The 22,169-nt window shown below is 40.6% G+C and overlaps 1 protein-coding gene and 1 long non-coding RNA gene across 6 annotated transcripts in view; one reads left to right on the forward strand and one right to left on the reverse strand.

Moving 5' to 3' along the window:
* ryr2b (ryanodine receptor 2b (cardiac)) overlaps window positions 1–22,169 on the reverse strand; it is an 85,859-nt gene that overhangs the window by 22,845 nt on the left and 40,845 nt on the right. For 2 of the 3 annotated variants that reach the window (XM_047821953.1, XM_047821951.1), the window contains exons 46-65: window positions 20,629–20,852; window positions 18,616–18,697; window positions 17,634–17,737; window positions 15,841–16,167; window positions 14,731–14,971; window positions 13,412–13,499; window positions 11,322–11,414; window positions 9,987–10,163; window positions 9,349–9,387; window positions 8,032–8,106; window positions 7,745–7,857; window positions 7,225–7,321; window positions 6,795–6,922; window positions 6,050–6,101; window positions 5,877–5,927; window positions 5,375–5,474; window positions 4,853–4,932; window positions 2,433–2,509; window positions 342–415; window positions 131–211 (exon numbers count right to left, since the gene is read on the reverse strand). In XM_047821953.1, coding sequence (XP_047677909.1) covers window positions 131–211; window positions 342–415; window positions 2,433–2,509; window positions 4,853–4,932; window positions 5,375–5,474; window positions 5,877–5,927; window positions 6,050–6,101; window positions 6,795–6,922; window positions 7,225–7,321; window positions 7,745–7,857; window positions 8,032–8,106; window positions 9,349–9,387; window positions 9,987–10,163; window positions 11,322–11,414; window positions 13,412–13,499; window positions 14,731–14,971; window positions 15,841–16,167; window positions 17,634–17,737; window positions 18,616–18,697; window positions 20,629–20,852 — 2,303 coding nt within the window. The remainder of the gene's footprint in view (window positions 1–130; window positions 212–341; window positions 416–2,432; window positions 2,510–4,852; window positions 4,933–5,374; window positions 5,475–5,876; window positions 5,928–6,049; window positions 6,102–6,794; window positions 6,923–7,224; window positions 7,322–7,744; window positions 7,858–8,031; window positions 8,107–9,348; window positions 9,388–9,986; window positions 10,164–11,321; window positions 11,415–13,411; window positions 13,500–14,730; window positions 14,972–15,840; window positions 16,168–17,633; window positions 17,738–18,615; window positions 18,698–20,628; window positions 20,853–22,169) is intronic. The other variant, XM_047821952.1, reaches the window with a different exon arrangement.
* Window positions 11,402–16,425, forward strand: LOC125146099. 3 transcript variants are annotated; one of them, XR_007144613.1, is made up of 3 exons: window positions 11,402–11,506; window positions 14,751–15,027; window positions 15,797–16,425. It is a non-coding gene; the product is annotated as an uncharacterized LOC125146099 (long non-coding RNA). The 3 variants fall into 3 exon arrangements; XR_007144611.1 differs by lacking the exon at window positions 11,402–11,506 and adding an exon at window positions 11,769–12,119 and having other exon boundaries at window positions 14,709–15,027; XR_007144612.1 differs by lacking the exon at window positions 11,402–11,506 and adding an exon at window positions 11,769–12,119.

Consider the following 22,169-nt stretch of genomic DNA (forward strand, 5'->3'; position numbering starts at 1 on the left):
AAAAAACAAGACAAGGAACAAAGAAGGCAATGATAGATGACTCTGTGTGATTCTGAGTTATTGGGTTGCTGCTATGGCCCGGAGATGTTGAGCTGCCGGTGATTTATTGTGTAATTGTGCGAATAAACACCTGCATTATGTCCTTCGCAAAGCAACTGGAGGAAGCGGAAGAGATCACAAGTCAGCGGTTCGTCTGCCATAACCTTATCACCTTAATAGACACAAACAGAGAGAAAACAAAAACACGGCAGAGTGAACGTATGACTTGATCTTATACTCCTGCAGACTCGTGTTATAAGGTATATCTCTGATTTATTGTGTGACCGCTGTCTCAGTCCTACCTGCCTTGCCTTCGGCCGCTGTTCCCAAACCTTCGGCTTTCATCTGCCTCTCGAATGCGTTCAGGTCCAGAACGCTGCAACGTCCACATCCGACGCCATGGCATTATAACCACATCACAACAATGCTTATCACAATTCTTTAACTAAGGACAACATCAGTATTATATCATAACCAGTGGTAAAAAAAAAAAAAACAATATCCTATAATCCTAGGACTACTTAAATGTTTAACTGCATACAGTATGTCATAACATTCATTCATTCATTCATTTTCTACCGCTTATCCGAACTACCTCGGGTCACGGGGAGCCTCTCAGGCGTCATCGGGCATCGATGCAGGACACACCCTGGACGGAGTGCCAACCCATCACAGGGCACACACACACTCTCATTCACTCACACGCTACGGACAATTTTCCAGAGATGCCAATCAACCTACCATGCATGTCTTTGGACCGGGGGAGGAAACCGGAGTACCCGGAGGAAACCCCCGAGGCACGGGGAGAACATGCAAACTACACACACAAGGCGGAGGCGGGAATCGAACCCACAACCCTAGAGGTGTGAGGCGAACGTGCTAACCACTAATCCACCGTGCCCCACATCATAACATTAATTATACTAATTAAAGATTTTCAGCCGAAATATACAGTTTGTCTTCAGGGACAGGGAACGTTGGCTTGTTGACGTGGTAAAAAAAAAAACACAGAAGAACTTTGGCACTTCACTTAAAGCTACAAAGAAGAGATGATCATCTATGCCTCTTTATTTGTTTTTAAGGGCCAAAAATCTAGTGAGCTAACTGTAAGAGTGGCCAATGTCTTACAGCTAAAAACTGTATAGTCAGCAGGGCCAGATGCACCCAAGTACATTAGGGTGGGCTGGTACAAATAATAGGTGGGCAATCAGTTATAGTGGCCCCAAGACCTAATCTGGTTCTCCCCATAACCAATATTTACAAAATCGCCATTCAAAACGCTAACCACCTGGCGGTTAACCAATTCATTGGGCCTTAACCAATTCATTGGGGCACTTGGTGAGGACTGGGGAGGAACAGTGCTTGTGGAGGGTAAACTGGAATTAGCTGTATCGTCTGATCTGCTAGACACAGGCAGCTCTAGTGTTACTTTATAGGCTTAAAAACAATACATGAGGAACACATGTGGTAACATTAATCAAATAAACGTCACCAACTGAGAAAAGTATGTACAATTTCGAAAAAATAAGTAAATAAAAGTAGTACGGAGCTAGAGCATGTACAGTAAGTGTGTTGGGCTGAACGTACAGTAGCATGAGGCATGCAGTGGAAAACTGTTCTGTGTGGTGGGACGGGGGCTTTGTGTAGGGTGTGGCTTTATGTAGGGTGGGGCTTTGTGTAGGGTGTGGCTTTGTGTAGGGTGGGGCTTTGTGTAGGGTGGGGCTTTGGGCTACAGCAGACAGATCCATTGGCTGTAGACTGCCCATCCAATCAGAGGCTAGAAATCATGCTGGTATTTTCTGTGTTATTTTCCCCTTTGGATAAACTAAAAAAAAATCTAACTTTTTTTGATTGGGTGGGCAAGACCCAAATCTGCCCACTGCTGCCACCGGCCCTGATAGTCAGTGGTATAGAATGAACGAGTGAATATATCTGAAAGTCACTGATCTACAGCAGATAATTCTATATACGGTATATTTTATAAAATATTTTTGGGGTCTGTTTACTGTTCATGCTGTGAGCGTCCATGTTGATTTGACATCACTTCCTGACGTTACTGAAGAGAACATCCTAAGTTTCTGAGTTCCCGTTTTCCTTAGTCAGAGGTCAGAAATCATGAGATACGTCCTTCGGTAGCAATGGTTCTAGCACATTGGGCATATTTTATAAATCCTGCATTTTTCCAACACACAAACAGTAGAGAGCTTCTTTTTTTGTCCTTCATCTTGTATGCTGGTGTTTACTGTGTTTGCTGTGAATTCTAGATCACGTAGCCTGTTTAAAGATTTGTTTTTCCCTCACAGCATGAATGAAACAACACAGCAGGCCGTATTTGGCCCACGGGCCTTGAGATTGACACACGTTCTAACATATGACTGAAATAGAGATGATACCTGCAGGACTGCATGAGGCTCGCCAGGCTGTGAAAGAATCCGACGTCTCTTTTTTCTCTCAGATAGTCCAACATTTTCTATGAGGAACCAAAAAGAAGAAAAACTCATGAAATACTGTGAGAGAAAATAAAATAATAACTAGAGTTGTAGCAACACTGTTCAGTCACAATATAATTCGATTCATGACTCAATTCACTATACTGGCTTCATGATTCAATTCACTATACGCGATTCATGATTTGAGTCACTATACATGATTCATGACTCAATTCGCTATACTGGCTTCATGATTCCAGTCAGTGTACATTGTAGCGTCTTGTACCAGTCATTTTAGATTTCATGTCCCAGGCACCCTAAATTTCAACATCTACTCCTCAATTAACCGATGAGCAACCCAGTTTTACACCCACACCTGGCTCCACAAAGACCAGATAACCCCATGCGGCTCATTGGGGCCCGAAAACAGAACTCACACACACACACACACACGCACACACACACACACACACACGCACACACACACACACATACACACACACACACACACACACACACACACACACACACACACACACACACACAAAACACAATGAGACATTCCTTTTACTAATAAAACCCAAGATAAGGTACTCTAAGGTTCTCATTCTTATAACCCTTTTTGTAATGTGTTTCTTCTTTTAAGGCTTGCCTGACTTGCCTGACTGTATTTTATTCATGTGTCAGAAAACAACATTGTATTTTAAAATCCGTTATACTCTATCATCATATCTTACTGATCATGGCATGTTAATGTATACCTGTTCTAATGCCGTATGCCCCTTTAAGGTCTGATGTCAGAATGTATACGAAGCTATCGTTTTCTTTTTACTTCCCTAATGAAAGTGCATCTTGTTTATGTTTCATTTGTGTTTCTTAGCCTTTATCTTTGCCTTGATTAATGATCTATGTATGTAATGTACCGCTGCCTTCATACCGTCATTACCCTTCATGTTTAGTATCCAAATGACCACAAAATTATCGGTTACTCATTTTTCAAGCACTGGTGTATTTTATTTGAGCACGAAAGGCACCATACCATCTTAATACACCCTGGATCAAACTTTAAAGTCATCTAAAAGTTTGATAGCTAAACCACGCCCACAGACACCTGAAACAAAGGGAGTTTTTCCCTCCAAAATCCTGACCGAAGTATTGGTCATCTCCCCAAAGATGGGTGGAGTTCGCGACCTTTAAATTATCAGAAACACCACTAATCCGTGGTCAGACTTTCGGAACAGCTTCAAGACGACTCCATCTTCCTTCAACGAAGTTCCAGCAAGCTTCACTTCCAAGAACAACAACTGCTCTGATCTTCAGGAGAACTTGGAAGAACGTCTGACCCCACCCTAACTGACTTTTCAGAGATTTCTCTGTTGCATCCGGACTCTTGTTCAGTAAGCCAATGCAAGTAACCATTTCCTTTACCAACCAATTTAGATGCGTAATTTTAAGTAGGAATCTTTCATTGAATCTTAAGGTGAATTTAAGTTTCTGTGACGATTTCCCAGTTAGGGTGTGATTAATTTTTGAGTCTAAGCTTGCCATTCCTTTCCTTCCTTTCTCTAGTTTTTCTTTCCAGTCTCTTCCTCCCTTTCCCCAATTTTAATTTCTTTTGTTTTATTTTATTTTCATCTTCATTTTCCCCATTTCTTTTGTTTGTTTGTGTAGTTTTATGTTGTGTTTGTCTCATTCATTAAATGTCATAATTTTGAGCCACAGGTGATTTGTCTCTGAGTGTCGCTCACAAATTAAGGTACCTGCAACATCAGGTCTGAACTACATGCTCTATTGAGTTAATTTAATTTAAATTACGGTATACAGTAAAAGGAAAGCGAATCTTTCTTGGCCGGGAAGATACCGCCTTCATAGAATTAATAAAGGTTACACGGCCTGTTCGGTGGACGAACAGACCATTATGATTCAATTCACTCTACTGGCTTCATGATTCAATTCACTCTACTGGCTTCATGATTCAATTCACTATATGTGATTCATGATTTGAGTCACTATACATGATTCATGATTCAATTCACTACACTGGCTTTATGATTCAATTCACTCTACTGGCTTCATGATTTTCACTATACTGGCTTCATGATTCAATTCACTCTACTGGCTTCATGATTCAATTCACTATATGTGATTCATGATTTGAGTCACTATACTTGCTTCATGATTCAATTCACTACACTGGCTTTATGATTCAATTCACTCTACTGGCTTCATGATTTTCACTATACTGGCTTCATGATTCAATTCACTCTACTGGCTTCATGATTCAAGTCACTATACATGATTCATGATCAATGAATGAAATGAGTCACAAATGGCATAAATACTTATATGTATGCAGGTTGGAATGAAACATCACAGAGGTGTACCTGCTGTACGTCCGTGTTCCCTCCGTTCAGGATGGCGATGCCCAGTTTAAGAGTGGCCTCCACAGAGGGCCCCGTAATACCTGGTATTAAAATACAAAACTAACCTCAATCCTAAATCCATAACAAAGTATAACAATCGATTTTTTACACCTTTAGATAAAAATGTCAAATTTTGCCATGCTGTAGATTTCATCTGAAAAAGGAGAAGAAGAAGAATAAGAAGAAGAAGAAGAAGAAGAAGACGAAGAAGACAAAGAAGACGAAGAAGAAGAAGAAGAAGAAGAAGAAGACGAAGATGAAGAAGAAGACAAAGAAGACGAAGATTAAGAAGAAAAGAAGAAGAAGAAGAAGAAGAAGAAGAAGAAGAAGAAGAAGAAGAAGAAGAAGAGAATTGTGGTGTTTATTCTGTAAAGTTTACTAGAATTGTGAAAACACGTGCAACGTAAAATGCAATAAAACCGTGACTTGAATTTTTGTCTGTTTGTTTGTGTTTGTTTGTTTGTTTGATTGGTTGTTTGTTACCTCTTCTGGCACTGAGCCTCTGGAGAACCATCTCGGCAGCTCCATGATCATGTAGTCTGGCCTGTTGATACAAGAGTCTCTGTTTCTCCAGCTCTTTCTCCTGAAATCAATCAATCAATCAATCAATCAATCAATCAATCAATCAATCAATCAATTCTCCAAATCAATTTTTTTATCACAGCAAACTAAGCCAATGAGGAATGATAACCTGACAAAGTTCAAAGTGAATGCTTAAAGGTTCCAGACTGTTTTTTTGATGGTCTACAGTGAAATTCCTCCCTCTAATTGCAGAAATAAAATAAAAGTAATGGCACCCATTAAACATGTGCATTTCTTCATTTTTACACATAAACCGGTTTATTTGAAAAGCTTCATCGCTCTATTATTATGTTTTGGAGAAGGGTTCTCTTGGTCAAGCACAGAACCCCAGGGTTCTATATCTAAGATTGTATGACGCATGTTTATAAAGTTGTACAGCGATACAATTCTGCTAAACACTCACTTCAAAGGATTTCACCTCTCCGTGACCGTCCTCGTCCTCGGCCTGGCAGCTCTGCACAGGGATTAGTACAGCACAGTTACAACACTTCACATCACTGTGATCATTTTTAGCTTCAAATTATTGTCGTTTAAAAAAAGCAGATAAACGTAGTGTGTGGAACATATGGATGTAACCTTGGCCATGATGTCAGCGTAAGCCAGGTACAGTCCGTCTTCCTCCAGCCTGCTGAAGAAATACACCAAGAAATAAATCAATGCATGAATTGTAATAAATTAATGAATAAAAGAGCAAAAAAAGAAAGAAAGAAAGAAAGAAAGAAAGAAAGAAAGAAAGAAAGAAGAAAGGCTAAAATAAAAAAGAATAAATAAATATCTCTCAGTAAATGAATAACCGACTGATGAAGAGGCGACTTGATGAAGAATAAATCAGTGAATCATTTAATGCTTCGATAAATAACTAAATGATTCTGTGGATAAATTAGCAAGTAAATGAATAACAAACAATTCACAGAGTTAATATATAAATGGATGGATGGATGGATGGATGGATGGATGGATGGATGGATGGATGGATGGATGGATGGATGGATGGATAACTCAGTAGGGTTAGGAAGGAATGAATGCAGCAGAATGATTCTGTTAATGAATAAATTAATTACAGAATCGTTCGGTGAAGGAACCAAAAACAGATTAATAAATCAATGAGTCAATGAATCTGAAAAATAAATGACTCAATGATTCAAATGACTCGTTAGAAATAATATGAATCAGCAGATGAAAGGAAGGGTAGACGGATGGATGGATGGATGGATGGATGGATGGATGGATGGATGGAATGAAGGATTTTCTTTACTAAAAACTACACACACACACACACACACACACACACACACACACACACACACACACACACACACACCTGCTCTCTGTCAGGGCGCTTTGGTGGAAGAGAGTAATGAGCTGATGAAGAGGGTCGATCTTTTTGCCTCGCACTGTTCCCTCACTCCATCCCTCCTCCTCCACAGCACTCCCTCCATCTCCCGCTTTCTATAATCAGATAAAACATTCATGAGCATCAGATCCAAATAACTAAGCCTGGGGTTTGCAAACGTGTGGTGTAGCAGCTGTGGGCCATGGAGCTAAAGATCCTCGTGTCAATACAGTGAGTGTGTTTGTAAACTCTTCTACTCTAGAAGGATGATTTGAGGTAGTAAAGTTACGGCGCTACGCTAATGAAGTCGTGTAGTTTGGTGTTTTTGTGGGTGCCAAAACTTTTGGGTGAATTAATGGTATAAATGTCATTAAAGTGTTTTTTTACAGATCAGGACAGATGAATACAGGAGACTCACAGATAAATCTTCAATCAGCTTCTGCTCATACAAGTCGTCTTCTGGCTCCACCCACAGCTTCCTGTAGCTCTGTAGAAACAAGTTCACTGCCCTGTGCCTGCATCAACACACACACACACACACACACACACACACACACACACACACACACACACACACACACACACACACAAACCTTAATGTTCTAATGACAGAAGTTCATAATTACTCTGTTATTATTATTATTATTATTATTATTATTATTATTATTATTATTATTATTATTATTTAAAGCCATTGTGTGTGTGTATGTGTGTATGCATATGTGTGTGTGTGTGTGTGTGTGTGTGTGTGTGTGTGTGTGTGTGTGTGTGTGTGTGTGTGTGTGTGTGTTTTGTGTGTGTGTTTTTGTGTGTGTATGTGTGTGTGTGTGTATGTGTGAGTGTTTGTTTGTGTGTGTGTGTGTGTGTGTGTGTGTGTGTGTGTGTGTGTGTGTGTGTGTGTGTGTGTGTGTGTGTGTGTGTGTGTGTGTGTGTGTTACTGTGGCAGGTTGTATAATGGAGTCATCCTGAAGCAGGCCACAACGGCTCGTTTTCTCTGTTTAGAGAGTAGCTTCTGCCACACAGTTCTCTTACTGCCCTGAGGAGACTCCACCTGCACAACACACACACACACACACACACACACACACACAGAATGAAAAAATAATTAGCATAAAATGAATACTGATGGAATATCAAACAAAAAAAATTAGTAAAATAATGAATGAAGAATTTTCCAGATCTTCACACTAATGTGAATAAAGATCCTAATAAAGATCTGCTGTACCTGATCCAGATAGAAGAGCACACGGGCCACAGCCAGGATACTGTCAACAAGATATTCATCCAAAGTGTGAGAAACCTCCGAGAGAGAGAGAGAGAGAGAGAGAGAGAGAGAGAGAGAGAGAGAGAGAGAGAGAGAGAGAGAGAGAGAGAGAGAGAGAGACAGACACAGAGAGGGAGAGAGGGAGAGAGAGACAGAGAGAGACAGACACAGAGAGAGAGAGAGAGAGAGAGAGAGACACAGAGAGAGAGAGAGACAGACAGACAGAGAGAGACAGAGAGAGAGACAGACACAGAGAGAGAGAGAGAAACAGAGAGAGAGAGACAGACACACAGAGAGAGAGACAGACACAGAGAGAGAGAGAGGGGGAGAGAGAAAGAGAGAGAGAGAGAAAGAAATTATTCTGGGATAAAAAAAAGAGATTCTAATAATAAAGAAAATCCTTTAAAACAAAATAATTGTGTCTACACTTGAGGACACGCAGGGCGATTAATATATAAATTAATATACATATATATATAATAATATTTTAGTGGGACAAGGTGGCTTAGTGGTTAGCATGTTCGCCTCACACCTCCAGGGTTGGGGGTTTGATTCCCGCCTCCACCTTGTGTGTGTGGAGTTTGCATGTTCTCCCCGTGCCTCGGGGGTTTCCTCCGGGTACTCCGGTTTCCTCCCCCGGTCCAAAGACATGCATGGTAGGTTGTTTGGCATCTCTGGAAAATTGTCCGTAGTGTGTGTGTGTGAGTGAATGAGTGTGTGTGTGTGTGCCCTGTGATGGGTTGGCACTCCGTCCAGGGTGTATCCTCGATGCCCGATGACGCCTGAGATAGGCACAGGATCCCCGTGACGCGAGAAGTTCAGATAAGCGGTAGAAGATGAATGAATGAATGAATGAATGAATGAATGAATGAATGAATGAATGAATAAATAATAATGTTTTATGGACTATTAAAGAAAAGGGGAGTACAAAGACAAAGGAAGAAAATAAAATGAGTTAAAATTTAAAATAAAATGTAAAAATTAATCATAAAATGAGACAAATTAGAAAAAATACAATACAAACAAACAAACAAATAAATAAACATTAATTAATCAATCAATCAATTAAAGAAAGAGAGAAAGAATATTCTGGAAAGGAAATTATAAAAAGTGAAATAAATAAATAAATAAACAGATTAAAGTGCAGTGCATTATGGGAAGGTTAAATATACTCGATGGAAACCGATAATAAATAGGATTAAATAAATATTAAATCGAGGCTATAAAATCGAGACGTCTCTGACTGACCTTATAAACTGTGTAGTGGTTGAAGTTTACCTGTTGAAGGAACGCTCGAACTTCCTCCTCCGTATCTTTCTACAACAGACACATGATATGATGTGAGATACGAGTTAGCTTACACATCATTCATTTATAATAACAGCTCCAGCTTCCTGCCATATGAGCGGAAGCCGGTGCTGGAAACCAAATGTGGGCGTGTCCACGTCAGCGATGCGACAAAGCTACGCTGAAATACTGAGCCACTAACAATGGGAGAGCGACTCAGTGCTGAAAGGTTTAGCCGCAAAAAAAAATGACTGGTTGTCAGTTGTAATGCTACAGTAGTTGCTCCCCCTGCTGATAAATGTGGTTGCTATGGCAACAAGTAGTAAAGACTTCATAGTATGGCGACTGGAATGTTGCAGCGATTAAATCTGCCTCGCTGATTTTCCAGTCTCCCGTCACGAGTACGAGCGTCAACTGACTTATGTTACCATGGCAACAGAAGCATCTAAGGAGATTCATTAGCAATTTTTAGGGACCGATGTAAACAATCGTTTATTGTTTATTAGTCGGTTAAATAATTACGATTGAGGCATTATTATTCAACAGACACCTGAAACAAAGCTGCTGTTATGGAAATTTCTAGATGAATGCGACATCACGACCATTTCCCAAAGCATGAAGCCGTCTACCTCAGAGAAGCGTTTCTTGGCGAGAGTAACGATCTCGAGGCCTCGATCTCCTTGACAGCATCGATTCAGTCCGACGGAGATGAGCTTCTTCAGAGAGGCCACGATGAGAGACGTGTGGGCGGAGTAACGCTCGTCTTTGCTCCTCTTCACCTTCCTCCTCTCCTCGTCGCACGCTCTCTGCAAGTTGGAAATATTTGATATTGACCATGATAAATTCTGACTACATTCTTACTTCGGCGGCTCAAAAGAAAACACGGCTTCGGCGACCGGTCAGTTGTCCAAATAGATTTGTAATGTTTTATTTATCAAGTTGAATCGTTTGGTGGGCGTGGCCTGTACCTGGGTGACTCCGCCCCCATCCACAGGGTACTAAACCTTACTGATTATCTGTATGAGACTCTGGAAGGACGTCTTTACTGAGAGAACACTTTTGAGTTCTCTGTTTCTCCAGGATGGATCTAAAGACTCTGTAGAATCAATACTAATCCTGGAGATGTTCTGGTGGATTGTGGAAGCCCAACATCTCACTAACACGCTTTAATGTTGGCTTTTCTGTTTTCTGTTTGTGTGCCTGTGTGTGTGTGTGTGTGTGTGTGTGTGTGTGTGTGTGTGTGTGTGTGTGTGTGTGTGTGTGTGTGTGTGTGTGTGTGTGTGTGTGTGTGCCTGACTGTGTGTGTGTGTGCCTGTGTGTGCCTGACTATATGTGTGTGTATGCCTGTGTGTGTGCCTGACTGTGTGTGTTTATGCCTGTGTGTGTATACCTGTGTATGTGTGTGTGTGTGTGTGTGTGTGTATGCGTGTGTGTGCCAGTGTGTGTGCCTTTGACTGACTGTGTGTGTGTGTTTGCGCCTGACTATATGTGTGTGTGTGTGCGCCATGTATGTGTGTACAGTATGTGTGAGTGTGTGCCTTCCTGTGTGTGTGTGTGTGTGTGTGTGTGTGTGTGTGTGTGTGTGTGTGTGTGTGTGTGTGTGTGCGTGTGTGTGTGTGTGTGTCTTTGTGTGTGTGTGTGTGTGTGTGTGTGTGTGTGTGTGAACACCATGTGGTTGTATGTATTCCTACGTATGTGTGCGCCATGTCTGTGTGTGCAACTGTATGTGTGCGTACAGTATATGCCTGTTTGTTTGTGTGTGTGTGTGTGTGTGTGTGTGTATGTGTGTGTGTGTATGCCTCTGTGTGTTTGTGTGTATGCCTGTGTATGCGTGTGTGTGTGTGTGTGTGTGCGTTTCTATTCCAGCTACCAGTTTAACTTTCTTTAGAACTTAAATCATTGTTTGGGACTGAAGAGTTGTACAGATTTAAGCTTTAGCTACAGATTGAAATACAGATAGAAACCTTTGTCATGTGGCTGTTCCTGCTGTTCACCAGGTAGGTTGTGTTGCTGATGTCATTCTGTACGACAAAGTTCTGCTCCTCCCACTTAAAGTTCTACAACAGGAAACAACACACAGCAATGACATCACGTTCAGCCCTGATTTGATAGTGTGGATAAGAATATGTGCAGAAAGTGAGAGATAAAGGTGGGTTTCAATGCAAACAGATTCATTTAGCACCAATGAAGGATTTTCACAATATGTGTGATTATAAACTGAACAGAATCCTGTGTTTGTGTGGTCAGAGGTTTCACACTGCTGCTACTGCCCCCGGGGGGTAACACTGAATCCTGGCTCTTCAGAATCTGCCCTTGTGTCACATTGTATGTTCCTAAACCCTGCTGTAACCTTGCTGTAACTGCACCCGAGCAGGTTCTGTTATCTTTCACAGCTTTCTCATCTTTTTTGTCCTGTTTAACTTTGTCCTGTAGTCCACCAGACGTCCCTTCGTCCGTATCCGACTTCCTCTAATGTTTCGGCGTGATGTATTTCCCCCTCTCTACACCGCGCACTTCTGTGATGTCCGGCGTTTTGTCTCCTGACTCTATCTACAGAGTCCTTTCTGTTAAGTGTCTCTACGTCCTGGTTTTCACCTGATACGAGGCACAGAGGCGCTGTTCAGGTTCCGATTGGGTTTCTGTTGCTAAGCGACCAGCCCTAACGTTCTAACAGCGCGTGGTTTCACACTGTACACGTTCAACACCGCCGTGTGGAGTTAACACCGTAAAAGCCGAGCCAACTCTGATTCATAACCCCTGAGGTAAAGACCTGCTTCATGACCTCACTACTACATCAAAGTTCCTCTACCTCAGGGGTAAAGCAGGAAATCACACAGGAAAAACAACTACATACACAAATGACTTATTAAGACTGGTATTACATTTGTAGGAGCTTGTAATAAGTTCTGAAAATGGTTTCTTTGGAAAGTCCTAAGCCTGTGAAAAGCTTTTCATTCCCACACTAATTTCTATTCCTTCAGTATTTTAAAACGTTTTCCATCCCAATGTTTCTCGCTAACTTTAATCCCCATTAAACCGCTGACACTTAATTAAAGACTGCGAGACCTCAGAGCAACACATCAACAACACGTTCATTTAACTTTTGGGTTATTTCTCTGTCGTTTCTGCACTCGAGGAGAAACGGCGTGTCATGAATCACACGAAACACGCCGACAGATCCGTCGGAGTTCAGATAAACGCGAACAAAACGACCGTCTGCTGGAATCAAAACAATCAGAACGCAATTTCTTTGAATTATTAGCTTTGGAAATAGACTTAATGACTTAAAGTCTCTTACAGTGTCCGAAAATGATGGACCGATGGACTTTCTGTCACAGATCTCATATATATTCTTATTTAACCAGTTTTATATCATTTTACTCATTTTCAGTTTTTCCCAAATTTCAATTATCATCTCTTAGAAAGTCTTAAAATGAAAATTAAAAACCATCTGCCGATAAAACGGCCAACATTTTAAGGTCCAAGTGATGAAGAAATTTCTAGAAACGTGTGTAAACGGTTCTCTATAGAACTGGAAGTGCACATTTTAATTACAGAAAAGGAGAGACAGAGATACTAAGTAGAAACCGAAGGTAACGTACTGCACATCGCGTACTGTACTGTTACCTCGTCTTATTCCGAATTATTTCTATTCGATTGTCAAAGCAGCGGGAGCACGGTGGCTTAGCGGTTAGCATGTTCGCCTCACACCTCCAGGGTTGGGGGTCCGATTCCCACCTCCGCCTTGTGTGTGTGGAGTTTGCATGTTCTCCCTGTGCCTCGGGGGTTTCCTCAGGGTACTCCGGTTTCCTCCCCCGGTCCAAAGACATGCATGGTAGGTTGATTGGCATCTCTGGAAAATTGTCCGTAGTGTGTGATTGTGTGGGTGAATGAGAGTGTGTGTGCCCTGCGATGGGTCGGCACTCTGTCCAGGGTGTATCCTGCCTCGATGCCCGATGACGCCTGAGATAGGCACAGGCTCCCCGTGACCCGAGAAGTTCGGATAAGCGGTAGAAAATGAATGGGAAAGTGAGTGAGTGTCAAAGCAGCTCACGTGAGATTTGGCCCAGAAAGTGAACACGTCAGCGACCAAAGCGAAGAGTCTCTCAGCGTCGGCGCTCTTCTGCCTCAGCCACAGAATCCTGTCAGAAAAATCAATATGCAAAATCATGTCACATTTATGAATATATCATGAATTATTTTCCTCTTACAAAAAAAAAGGACAAAAATTTTCATCCATAAATAAACAGTAGACAGAAGTATGTGATTTCTTTTTTTTAATATACAGTGATGTCTCGAGATACGAGTGCTTAGACATACAAATCTTTTGAGATACGAGCTGTGATTCGGCCTTGATATACGAACAGATTTTTGAGATACGGGCATCCGAGCCACCACCGCCGCGGAAACAAAGATCCCCAACAACCACGTGTGCTCTGTTTCCCCCGCCTCAGCTTCCCGCGTCTCACTCGGTTAGCGTTTGTGTAGCACTTGTTTTCTTGGTTAACACTTGTGTAAAGCTCTGCTCGTATTTTGTGCTTTATCGCATTTAAAACCATGGGTCCTAAGAAAGTGAGTGTAAAGGACAGTGCTGTGAAAAAAGACGATGATGTCTATTGAATTAAAACAGGAAACCATAGAAAAACATGAGCAGGGTATGCGAGTGAAAGACTTGGCGGTGCAGTACGAGAGGAAAGAAAACAGAAATTGTAGAAATCAAGTTCAGTTAAGTAAAGAGAAGTTCGTTAAAGTTTGTTCACTTTAGGGAAGTTTAGTTAAGTTCCATTTAAGTGTAAAGTAGCATTAACATGTAGGCATTTAGCAGACACCCTTATCCAGAGTGACTTACAGCTGAGCAACTGAGGGTTAAGGGCCTTGCTCAGGGGCCTAGCAGTGGCAGCTTGGTAGAACTGGGATTCGAACCCATGACCTTCCAATCAGCAGCCCAACACCTTAACCACTGAGCTACCACATCCCCCAGCTCAGTGGTTAGCACATCCCCACATTACGAGTGTACAATAGCGAGGAAGTGAAAATGTAATTCCTCCTAACTCCTCCGCCTGTTTACTCCTCCTTTAACATTCTCTTTTATTACTGTATGTTTTCATACAATATTTGTCATTTATAAATACAGGTACTGAACATTTTTCATATTCAAAACACATGGAAACAACTGGAGTAGAATTTTGCGAGCTGGAACAGATTAATGGGATTTCAATTCATTTTAACGGGGAAAATTGTTTTGAGATACGGGCAATTTAAGATACGAGCAAGGTCACGGAACGAATTAAACTCGTATCTCGAGGCATTACTATACTATACTTTACTACATATATTTGATCCTTTTTTAGTGTTCGCTGCATTGCCTCGTACCTGTGGCGCTCCACAAACAGGATAAGGAGGGGATAAAAAGCGTAGATGTCCTGCACCAACACGGCGAACTTCTCCTGCACAGCCAACTCCATCTCCGCCACATCTCCACACCTCTCCGTCTTCATACGCTCCTCCTCCTGCACCACTGACTCTGCCCTCTTCTTCAGCTTCTCCATCAGAGGCAGGAAGTGACTCGTCAGGAGACCGGGCTCTGCCTTACGGACCAGCGGCTGGACAGACGCTGACGAAAAGAGTTTATAAAACACCAGGAAAGAAAATATTTATTCTGCTGTTGGGGTAAAATCGACAGGAATCTGAAATGTCTAATGTTTTTTTTTAAAATGCTGTTATTTTTATCTGCATATTTAAAAATTATTTATAATATTCTGTATTTCCCTGGTTTGACAGATAAATATTCACATTCATCATTTCCTCTCGAAGATTCTGACAAAATGGAACCATTTCTTTAAAACCTTCGTTATTTTTTAAATTTTGACTATACCATTAAAAATAAGTAAATAAATAAATATAATAATTAATTAATCAATAGATTAATCAATAGATTAATTAATTGCATTAAGGTTTGTTGAGGGAAAACAAAAATAAATGAAAATAATTTATTTTTCTTTTACAATTTCCAGTTTAATTTGTAAAATTTTCATTTAAAATTACGATTTAAAAATTTATTTTAAATATAATATCTTTAAATATATAAAATATATATATATTTTACTTTCTTAATTTTAAAACATTTATATATTTAATTCTTACTAATCTCATCTGAAATGGAAAAATGATCTGAGAATCCATGTTTTTTTTTTATAAAATATAATAAATAGAATTTTTTAAAAAAATCAAAAAAATTTAAATGCTTTTTTTAGCATATTAACGGAACACTAATTTCTCTCATCATGTTATATCAGACATCATGTTATTAAAAAAGGTTTAATATTTTACAGGTTTTCAAGATCACATAAAATGTGCTGTGATAATATTTCATAAATAATCTTCCAAAACATTTATATTTCATTATTTATTTGTTTCCTTTTTCATTTTCTCTACTCAGGTCGAGTTTATTTTAACCTGATAATTTGCTTACGTCTCACTCACCTGCGATCCGTTTCATCCAGCTGCATTCGTGTCTGCCCATGTGGGTATGGATGATGGTGAGGATTTGCCCCAGTAGGGTGTTGGTGTGTGAGGGTGTGAGAGAGGAGCAGGATGCCCCGTTCTGCCCCTCAACCCCCCGAGCATCCTCTTCATCCCATCGACACACGTAGCTGCACAGCAGAGGAACAGTTACCTCCATGACCCTGGACAGAAGGACGTGACGAGATGCTGACTCCGCCTCCAGCATGTCCTCCACTTCTGACAGAGCTTCCTGCAGGGATGGGAGGGGCCTGGACAAATCCTCTGCTACAGTGGACACGCCTACTTCTGGCAGAGGAAATACAGTGTATATATAAAAATGTTATTTTACAAATTATTTTACAAAAAGTTTTTAAAAGTTTGTTTTGAGTCATAGTTGGAATGGGAGTTTCACTGAAACCTGGCAACCCTTACCTTGAGCTTCATGTAAAGCTCCACATTAAAGTACAAACACATGTATGTGAGTTTTTATTGTTTGTTCGTTTTACACCTAGGCTGAAGATTTGGAACGAGAGAATGAACTAAAATAAAAAAAATAGAATTCTCCTCTTATTGTGTGGATTTCTATTATTTTGGGACTCGATATCTGTTCAGTCAAAATAATGCATCTGTATCTTGTTATGACACGACTTTAAATCCAATCGAATGCACACACCAAAACACACACACACACAAACAGACACAAACACACACACGCATACACAAACACATGCACAGACACACACACACTGCACACACAAACATACACATACACACAGTCACACAGACACACACACTGCACACACAAACATACACATACACACAGTCACACAGACACACAAACACACATACACATACAGACACACGCATACATAAACTCATGCACACTGCACACTGCACACCCACACACCACAAAGACACACACACACAAAGAGCCACACACACACACACACTCACACACATACAAAGAGACACAAACACACACAAAGACACACAAATTCACACACTCACACACTCACATACACAAACAGACACACACACATACACACGCATACATCATGCACACTGCACACAAACACCCACACACCACAAAGACACACAGACACACACACAAAGAGCCCCACACACACACACTCACACACATACAAAGAGACACAAACACACACAAAGACACACAAATTCACACACTCACGCACTCACATACACAAACAGACACACACACATACACACGCATACATCACGCACACTGCACACAAACACCCACACACCACAAAGACACACAGACACACACCACAAAGACACACAGACACACACACAAAGAGCCCCACACACACACTCACACACATACAAAGAGACACAAACACACACAAAGACACACAAATTCACACACTCACGCACTCACATACACAAACAGACACACACACAGACACACAAACACACAGACACATGCATACATCATGCACACTGCACACAAACACCCACACACCACAAAGACACACAGACACACACACAAAGAGCCACACACTCACACATACAATGAGACACAAACACACACACTCACCCACACACACTATTTAGAGCACTCGATTGCTAATAAAGAGGCGGGTCCATTCCGTATCCAAATCCAACATGACTGACAGGTCTGAAGAGATGTCTCTGATTGGTTGGACATCATATGTTTTTATTTGTACTCTTTGTACAGTCTCATCTGACATGGAGCAAAGACAATCACTAACTGAGACGGAGTGTGTGATCATTAGCGCCTGTGTGTTCACCTTCTCGCTCTGATTTACTCGTGTAGTCCAGGGAAATCTCGAGGAAACACACAGGGAAGGCAGCTGACAAGGCAGCAAGGCACTCGCCTACTGAAGACCTCCGACTATAAAAGAACAAACAAAAAAATCAAATAAAACAAAAAAAGAAATTCATAAAGTCACTTATTTTATTTAATAAATAAATCAACAGAAATGAATTTAACTTTAATTTTCATATTTAATTTCATTTGATATTTTATTATTAAAAAAAATTAAAAGGATAAAATACTCTGGTGGATAGATAGATAGATAGATAGATAGATAGATAGATAGATAGATAGATAGATAGATAGATAGATAGATAGATAGATAGATAGATAGATGTGTGTATAGAGATAGATAGGTAGATAGATAGATAGATAGATAGATAGATAGATAGATAGATAGATAGATAGATAGATAGATAGATAGATAGATAGATAGATAGATAGTAGATATAGATTAGAGAGAAGATAGATAATATAGATAGATAGATAGATAGATAGATGATATAGATAGATAGATAGATAATATAATAGATATAGTAGATAGTCATATATAGATGATGTGTGTATAGAGATAGATAGATAGATAGATGATAGATAGATAGATAGATAGATAGATAGATAGATAATATCTAGATAGTAATACATGATAATTGATATTGTGTTATAGTAGAGGGTAGAGAATATAATAATATATAGATAGTAGATAATGGTATAATAGATAGATAGATAGATAGATAGATAGATAGATAGATAGATAGATAGATAGATAGATAGGTGATGCTGCACATAAATGATCTGGTGAGATACATCTGGAGTGAATGACTCACAGGAATTATTAAACATCTGAATGGACAGAACAGAAATCGGACTGAAGCCGCAGCAGAAAATGGGTCTGAACTCAGGAAATGAGGTTCACGTCCCGATCAGTGAGAATAAAGAACAGGAATAAATTTTACCTTTCCACAAAAGTGTTACTGCAAGTGCCGAGTGTGTACAGACTGCAGAGGATCCTGTAACAGGAGGCCTGCACTTCATCCACTGAAGTAAAGCAATAATAAGTATGATCAAATAATAATAATAATAATAATAATAATAATAATAATAATAATAATAATAATAATAATAATATTTCAGTTTAGCCCTTAATATTCCATTCGTCATTAACGGCTAATATTTATTGTGAGACATGTGTGTCTCTGTCCTTCAGGCTTACACTCAGTGTCGACTGAAACAGAAGACATGATAACATCACAGTGAAAGCTGTCATGTAGACCAGGAAGTGCACCGAGGGACCAAACGTGTCATTAGTTTGTATAACACACGTGTAGAACAAGCAGCAGAGACACAGGAGGAGTGATGAACCTCACTGAGCTGAACAGTGCTGAAATGTTAAAAGATAGATGGGTGGATGGATGGACAGACGGACGGACGGACGGACGGACGGACGGACGGACGGACGGACGGACGGACGGACGGACGGACGGACGGACGGACGGACGGACGGACGGACGGACGGACGGACGGACGGACGGACGGACGGACGGACGGACGGACGGACGGACGGACGGACGGACGGACGGACAGACAGACAGACAGATAGATAGATAGATAGATAATGTGTATAGATAGATAGATAGATAGATAGATAGATAGATAGATAGATAGATAGATAGATAGATAGATAGATAGATAGATAGATAGATAGATAGATAATGTGTATAGATAGACAGACAGACAGACAGACAGACAGACAGACAGACAGACAGACAGACAGATAGATAGATAGATAGATAGATAGATAGATAGATAGATAGATAGATAGATAGATAGATAGATAGATAATGTGTATAGATAGATAGACAGACAGACAGACAGACAGACAGACAGACAGACAGACAGACAGACAGACAGACAGATAGATAGATAGATAGATAGATAGATAGATAGATAGATAGATAGATAGATAGATAGATAGATAGATAGATAGATAGATAGATGGGTGTAAAGAAAGAAGAGTTTCAGAAGTCTCCTTCTCTCACAGCATTTCCTGAATTGCGACACTTCATCTAAGAAACCCCAAAAAGAGCAAAAAGAAAAACAGAAGCTTCACACAGGAGTCTCGTTCTGTCCAAATCAAATGTAAATCCTTAACTCAAGCCTCAGGAACGTGTCTGAAGCGTCTGAAATCAGGTGTGTGTCTGAGCCTCTGAAACGTCTGTCCCTTGCTCCTGGACACACTCATTACCATCTCATTTACAAACACACGGACAATTTCCATGCTCTGAATAAATCTGAATAAACGGCTCTGCTCTCCCGGCCTGGGATTCGGCTCAGCGGTCAGCTCTCGAGGTGGCACCAAGCTTTCGGAGGATTTCCCAAGATGCTGTCAGAACGGGTCGGTTTGCAATTTTATTTAATAGCGATGTGCAGCGAGGTGCAAAGGGACCGAAATAGGCTTCAGTGCGATGGAGTTTGCTTCATCTTCAGTCGTCGAGAACTGCTTAATTGAAATTTTGAATCATTATTAAGTGGATTAAACAGATGCGGGGGAAAATGGGATGTGATCATCGGTTCATTATTTACTGTAGGCTATATAACAGTTAGTAGCGATAATTGTGTCTAGTGAGGATTTAATACGGTTTACAATCGTCATTTTAGAAGCTTTGCTAATAAAGATGTCAATAGGATGGAAAATGTGATCACTAACTTATTCATGCAGGAACATATAAATACTAATTAAACAAATCCACTCAAAAAATATATATCTGGCAACCTCGGTGATTGGTTTGCTTAAATATTCACATAGCTCTGAATTTGTCTGGACATTTAAGTGAATGCATCTTTGTTTATTTATATATATATAAGGATGACGTCATAGCTTTAATTATGACGTCATCGATTTATTTATTTATTTATTTATTTATTTATTTATTTTTTAGACTTCACCAGAATATCGCACCCTGACGTACCCATGAGGTCGGCTGAGCTCTGGCAGTGAGCTGTATGTTGAAACACAGATGTCAGGACTGGGAGGAGAGCAGTGATGGTGTAGGTCAGCACTCCTCCATCTCCTCGAATCTGTATGACCCCCGGGGTCACGCTGTCCACCGCCAGCTCCAAATCCACCGCCGCAGTCTCGAAGAACATGCGCAGTGCTGAATGTCTGCACTTCGCCGACATCTTCATCACGACCCTGTATGTCAAACAGACGTCATTCATTCAATCACTTCTTTGTCAGACATGCAGTTGTTTTGAAGAACCTACGGTATAAACCCTATAAATGCTGCTGGCGTATGTAGCGGATATTAATATTCATGAAGGTACCGTACAAAGTGCCGTGAGTTAATCCGTTCCGATAAAAATCCTTTTCATCCGTTTATTTATTTTATATTTTCTGGCATAAGTGAATGTTTGGAATTTGTTTTGAATTCTATTAGTCGTGTTTTGAAGAGTGCTGAGGAGAGATTAGCGGTTAGCGGTGCTCACTTGATTAAAAACTGTTTAAAAAGTGTATTAAAAAGTTGTATTCGTTGTATGATATGCAATAGTATTGCTGTTAAAAGTGTTTGGTATGTGTTAGATGTTTTTTTACGCATGGATGGATAGGGTTTAGTAGTTTATTACCGAGAACATCGGTGTTAGCCTGCGAGTGTACTCTGGGAAAGTGCTAATTCACACCGGTCGATTTACTCAGGTGATCGAATAGACAGATTTCAACGCTGTATTCTGTTCATTCCATTCACATCACATCAATAAACTCTCCAGATCAGCAGCACACTGGGTTTCTCAGTTCAGCTACATCACATGATGGTGGTTGTATTGGTGTCTTGGAGTTTTGGAGACTCCACTGTCTACACTAGAATTGAATTGCTAATTGTGAAAGTTGACAAATTTTAGCCACTGAGAAGTAAAATGAACCCTAGCATGCATCATCACCTTTAAAAACCGCCTTCTTTTGCTCCTTCTACTAGTACCGCAGTTGTGTTCAATGGACATTGGCACTTCAGCACCATGTTTGTTTTGGACAGCGAGAGAGCACATGGTGGCAAGGCGCGACCGTAAACGTGTGCCAAAACCTCAGCAGCGAATCAGAGCTTAGCTGCTAACTCCTCACCCTCAGGGAGAAGCTACTTGCGCTGCATCGGAGGCAGCCCCTCTAGACAAGTAAAGGGCATTAGGGAGCGCAGGCTAATGCTTGTTCTCTGCTCTCACACACAGATTCGCCCAGGGAAACCGCTGAAAAATAAGAGGAAGAGTTCTCCTGATCTCGCCGTTCACCGGTAGTCTCCTGGGTCTCACTACGCTCCAAACTGCTCCGCAAGAGTTCCTATCTAAACCCCGATGCCATGAAGGACACCGACACCTCTCTGGTGCTCGGGCTGCTTTAACTTTTCCTCATGCTACTTTTAAGTGAACTCTTTCTTGCTCCTTTTGTTACTGGTGTTGAGCTTTTGCTCATTGGGCCTGCCTAAGTAAAAAGGTTTGGCATAAAAAAAAAACCTTGAGAAGA

Source organism: Tachysurus fulvidraco, chromosome 12 (genome assembly GCF_022655615.1).
Source record: "Tachysurus fulvidraco isolate hzauxx_2018 chromosome 12, HZAU_PFXX_2.0, whole genome shotgun sequence".
Taxonomy (NCBI): domain Eukaryota; kingdom Metazoa; phylum Chordata; class Actinopteri; order Siluriformes; family Bagridae; genus Tachysurus; species Tachysurus fulvidraco.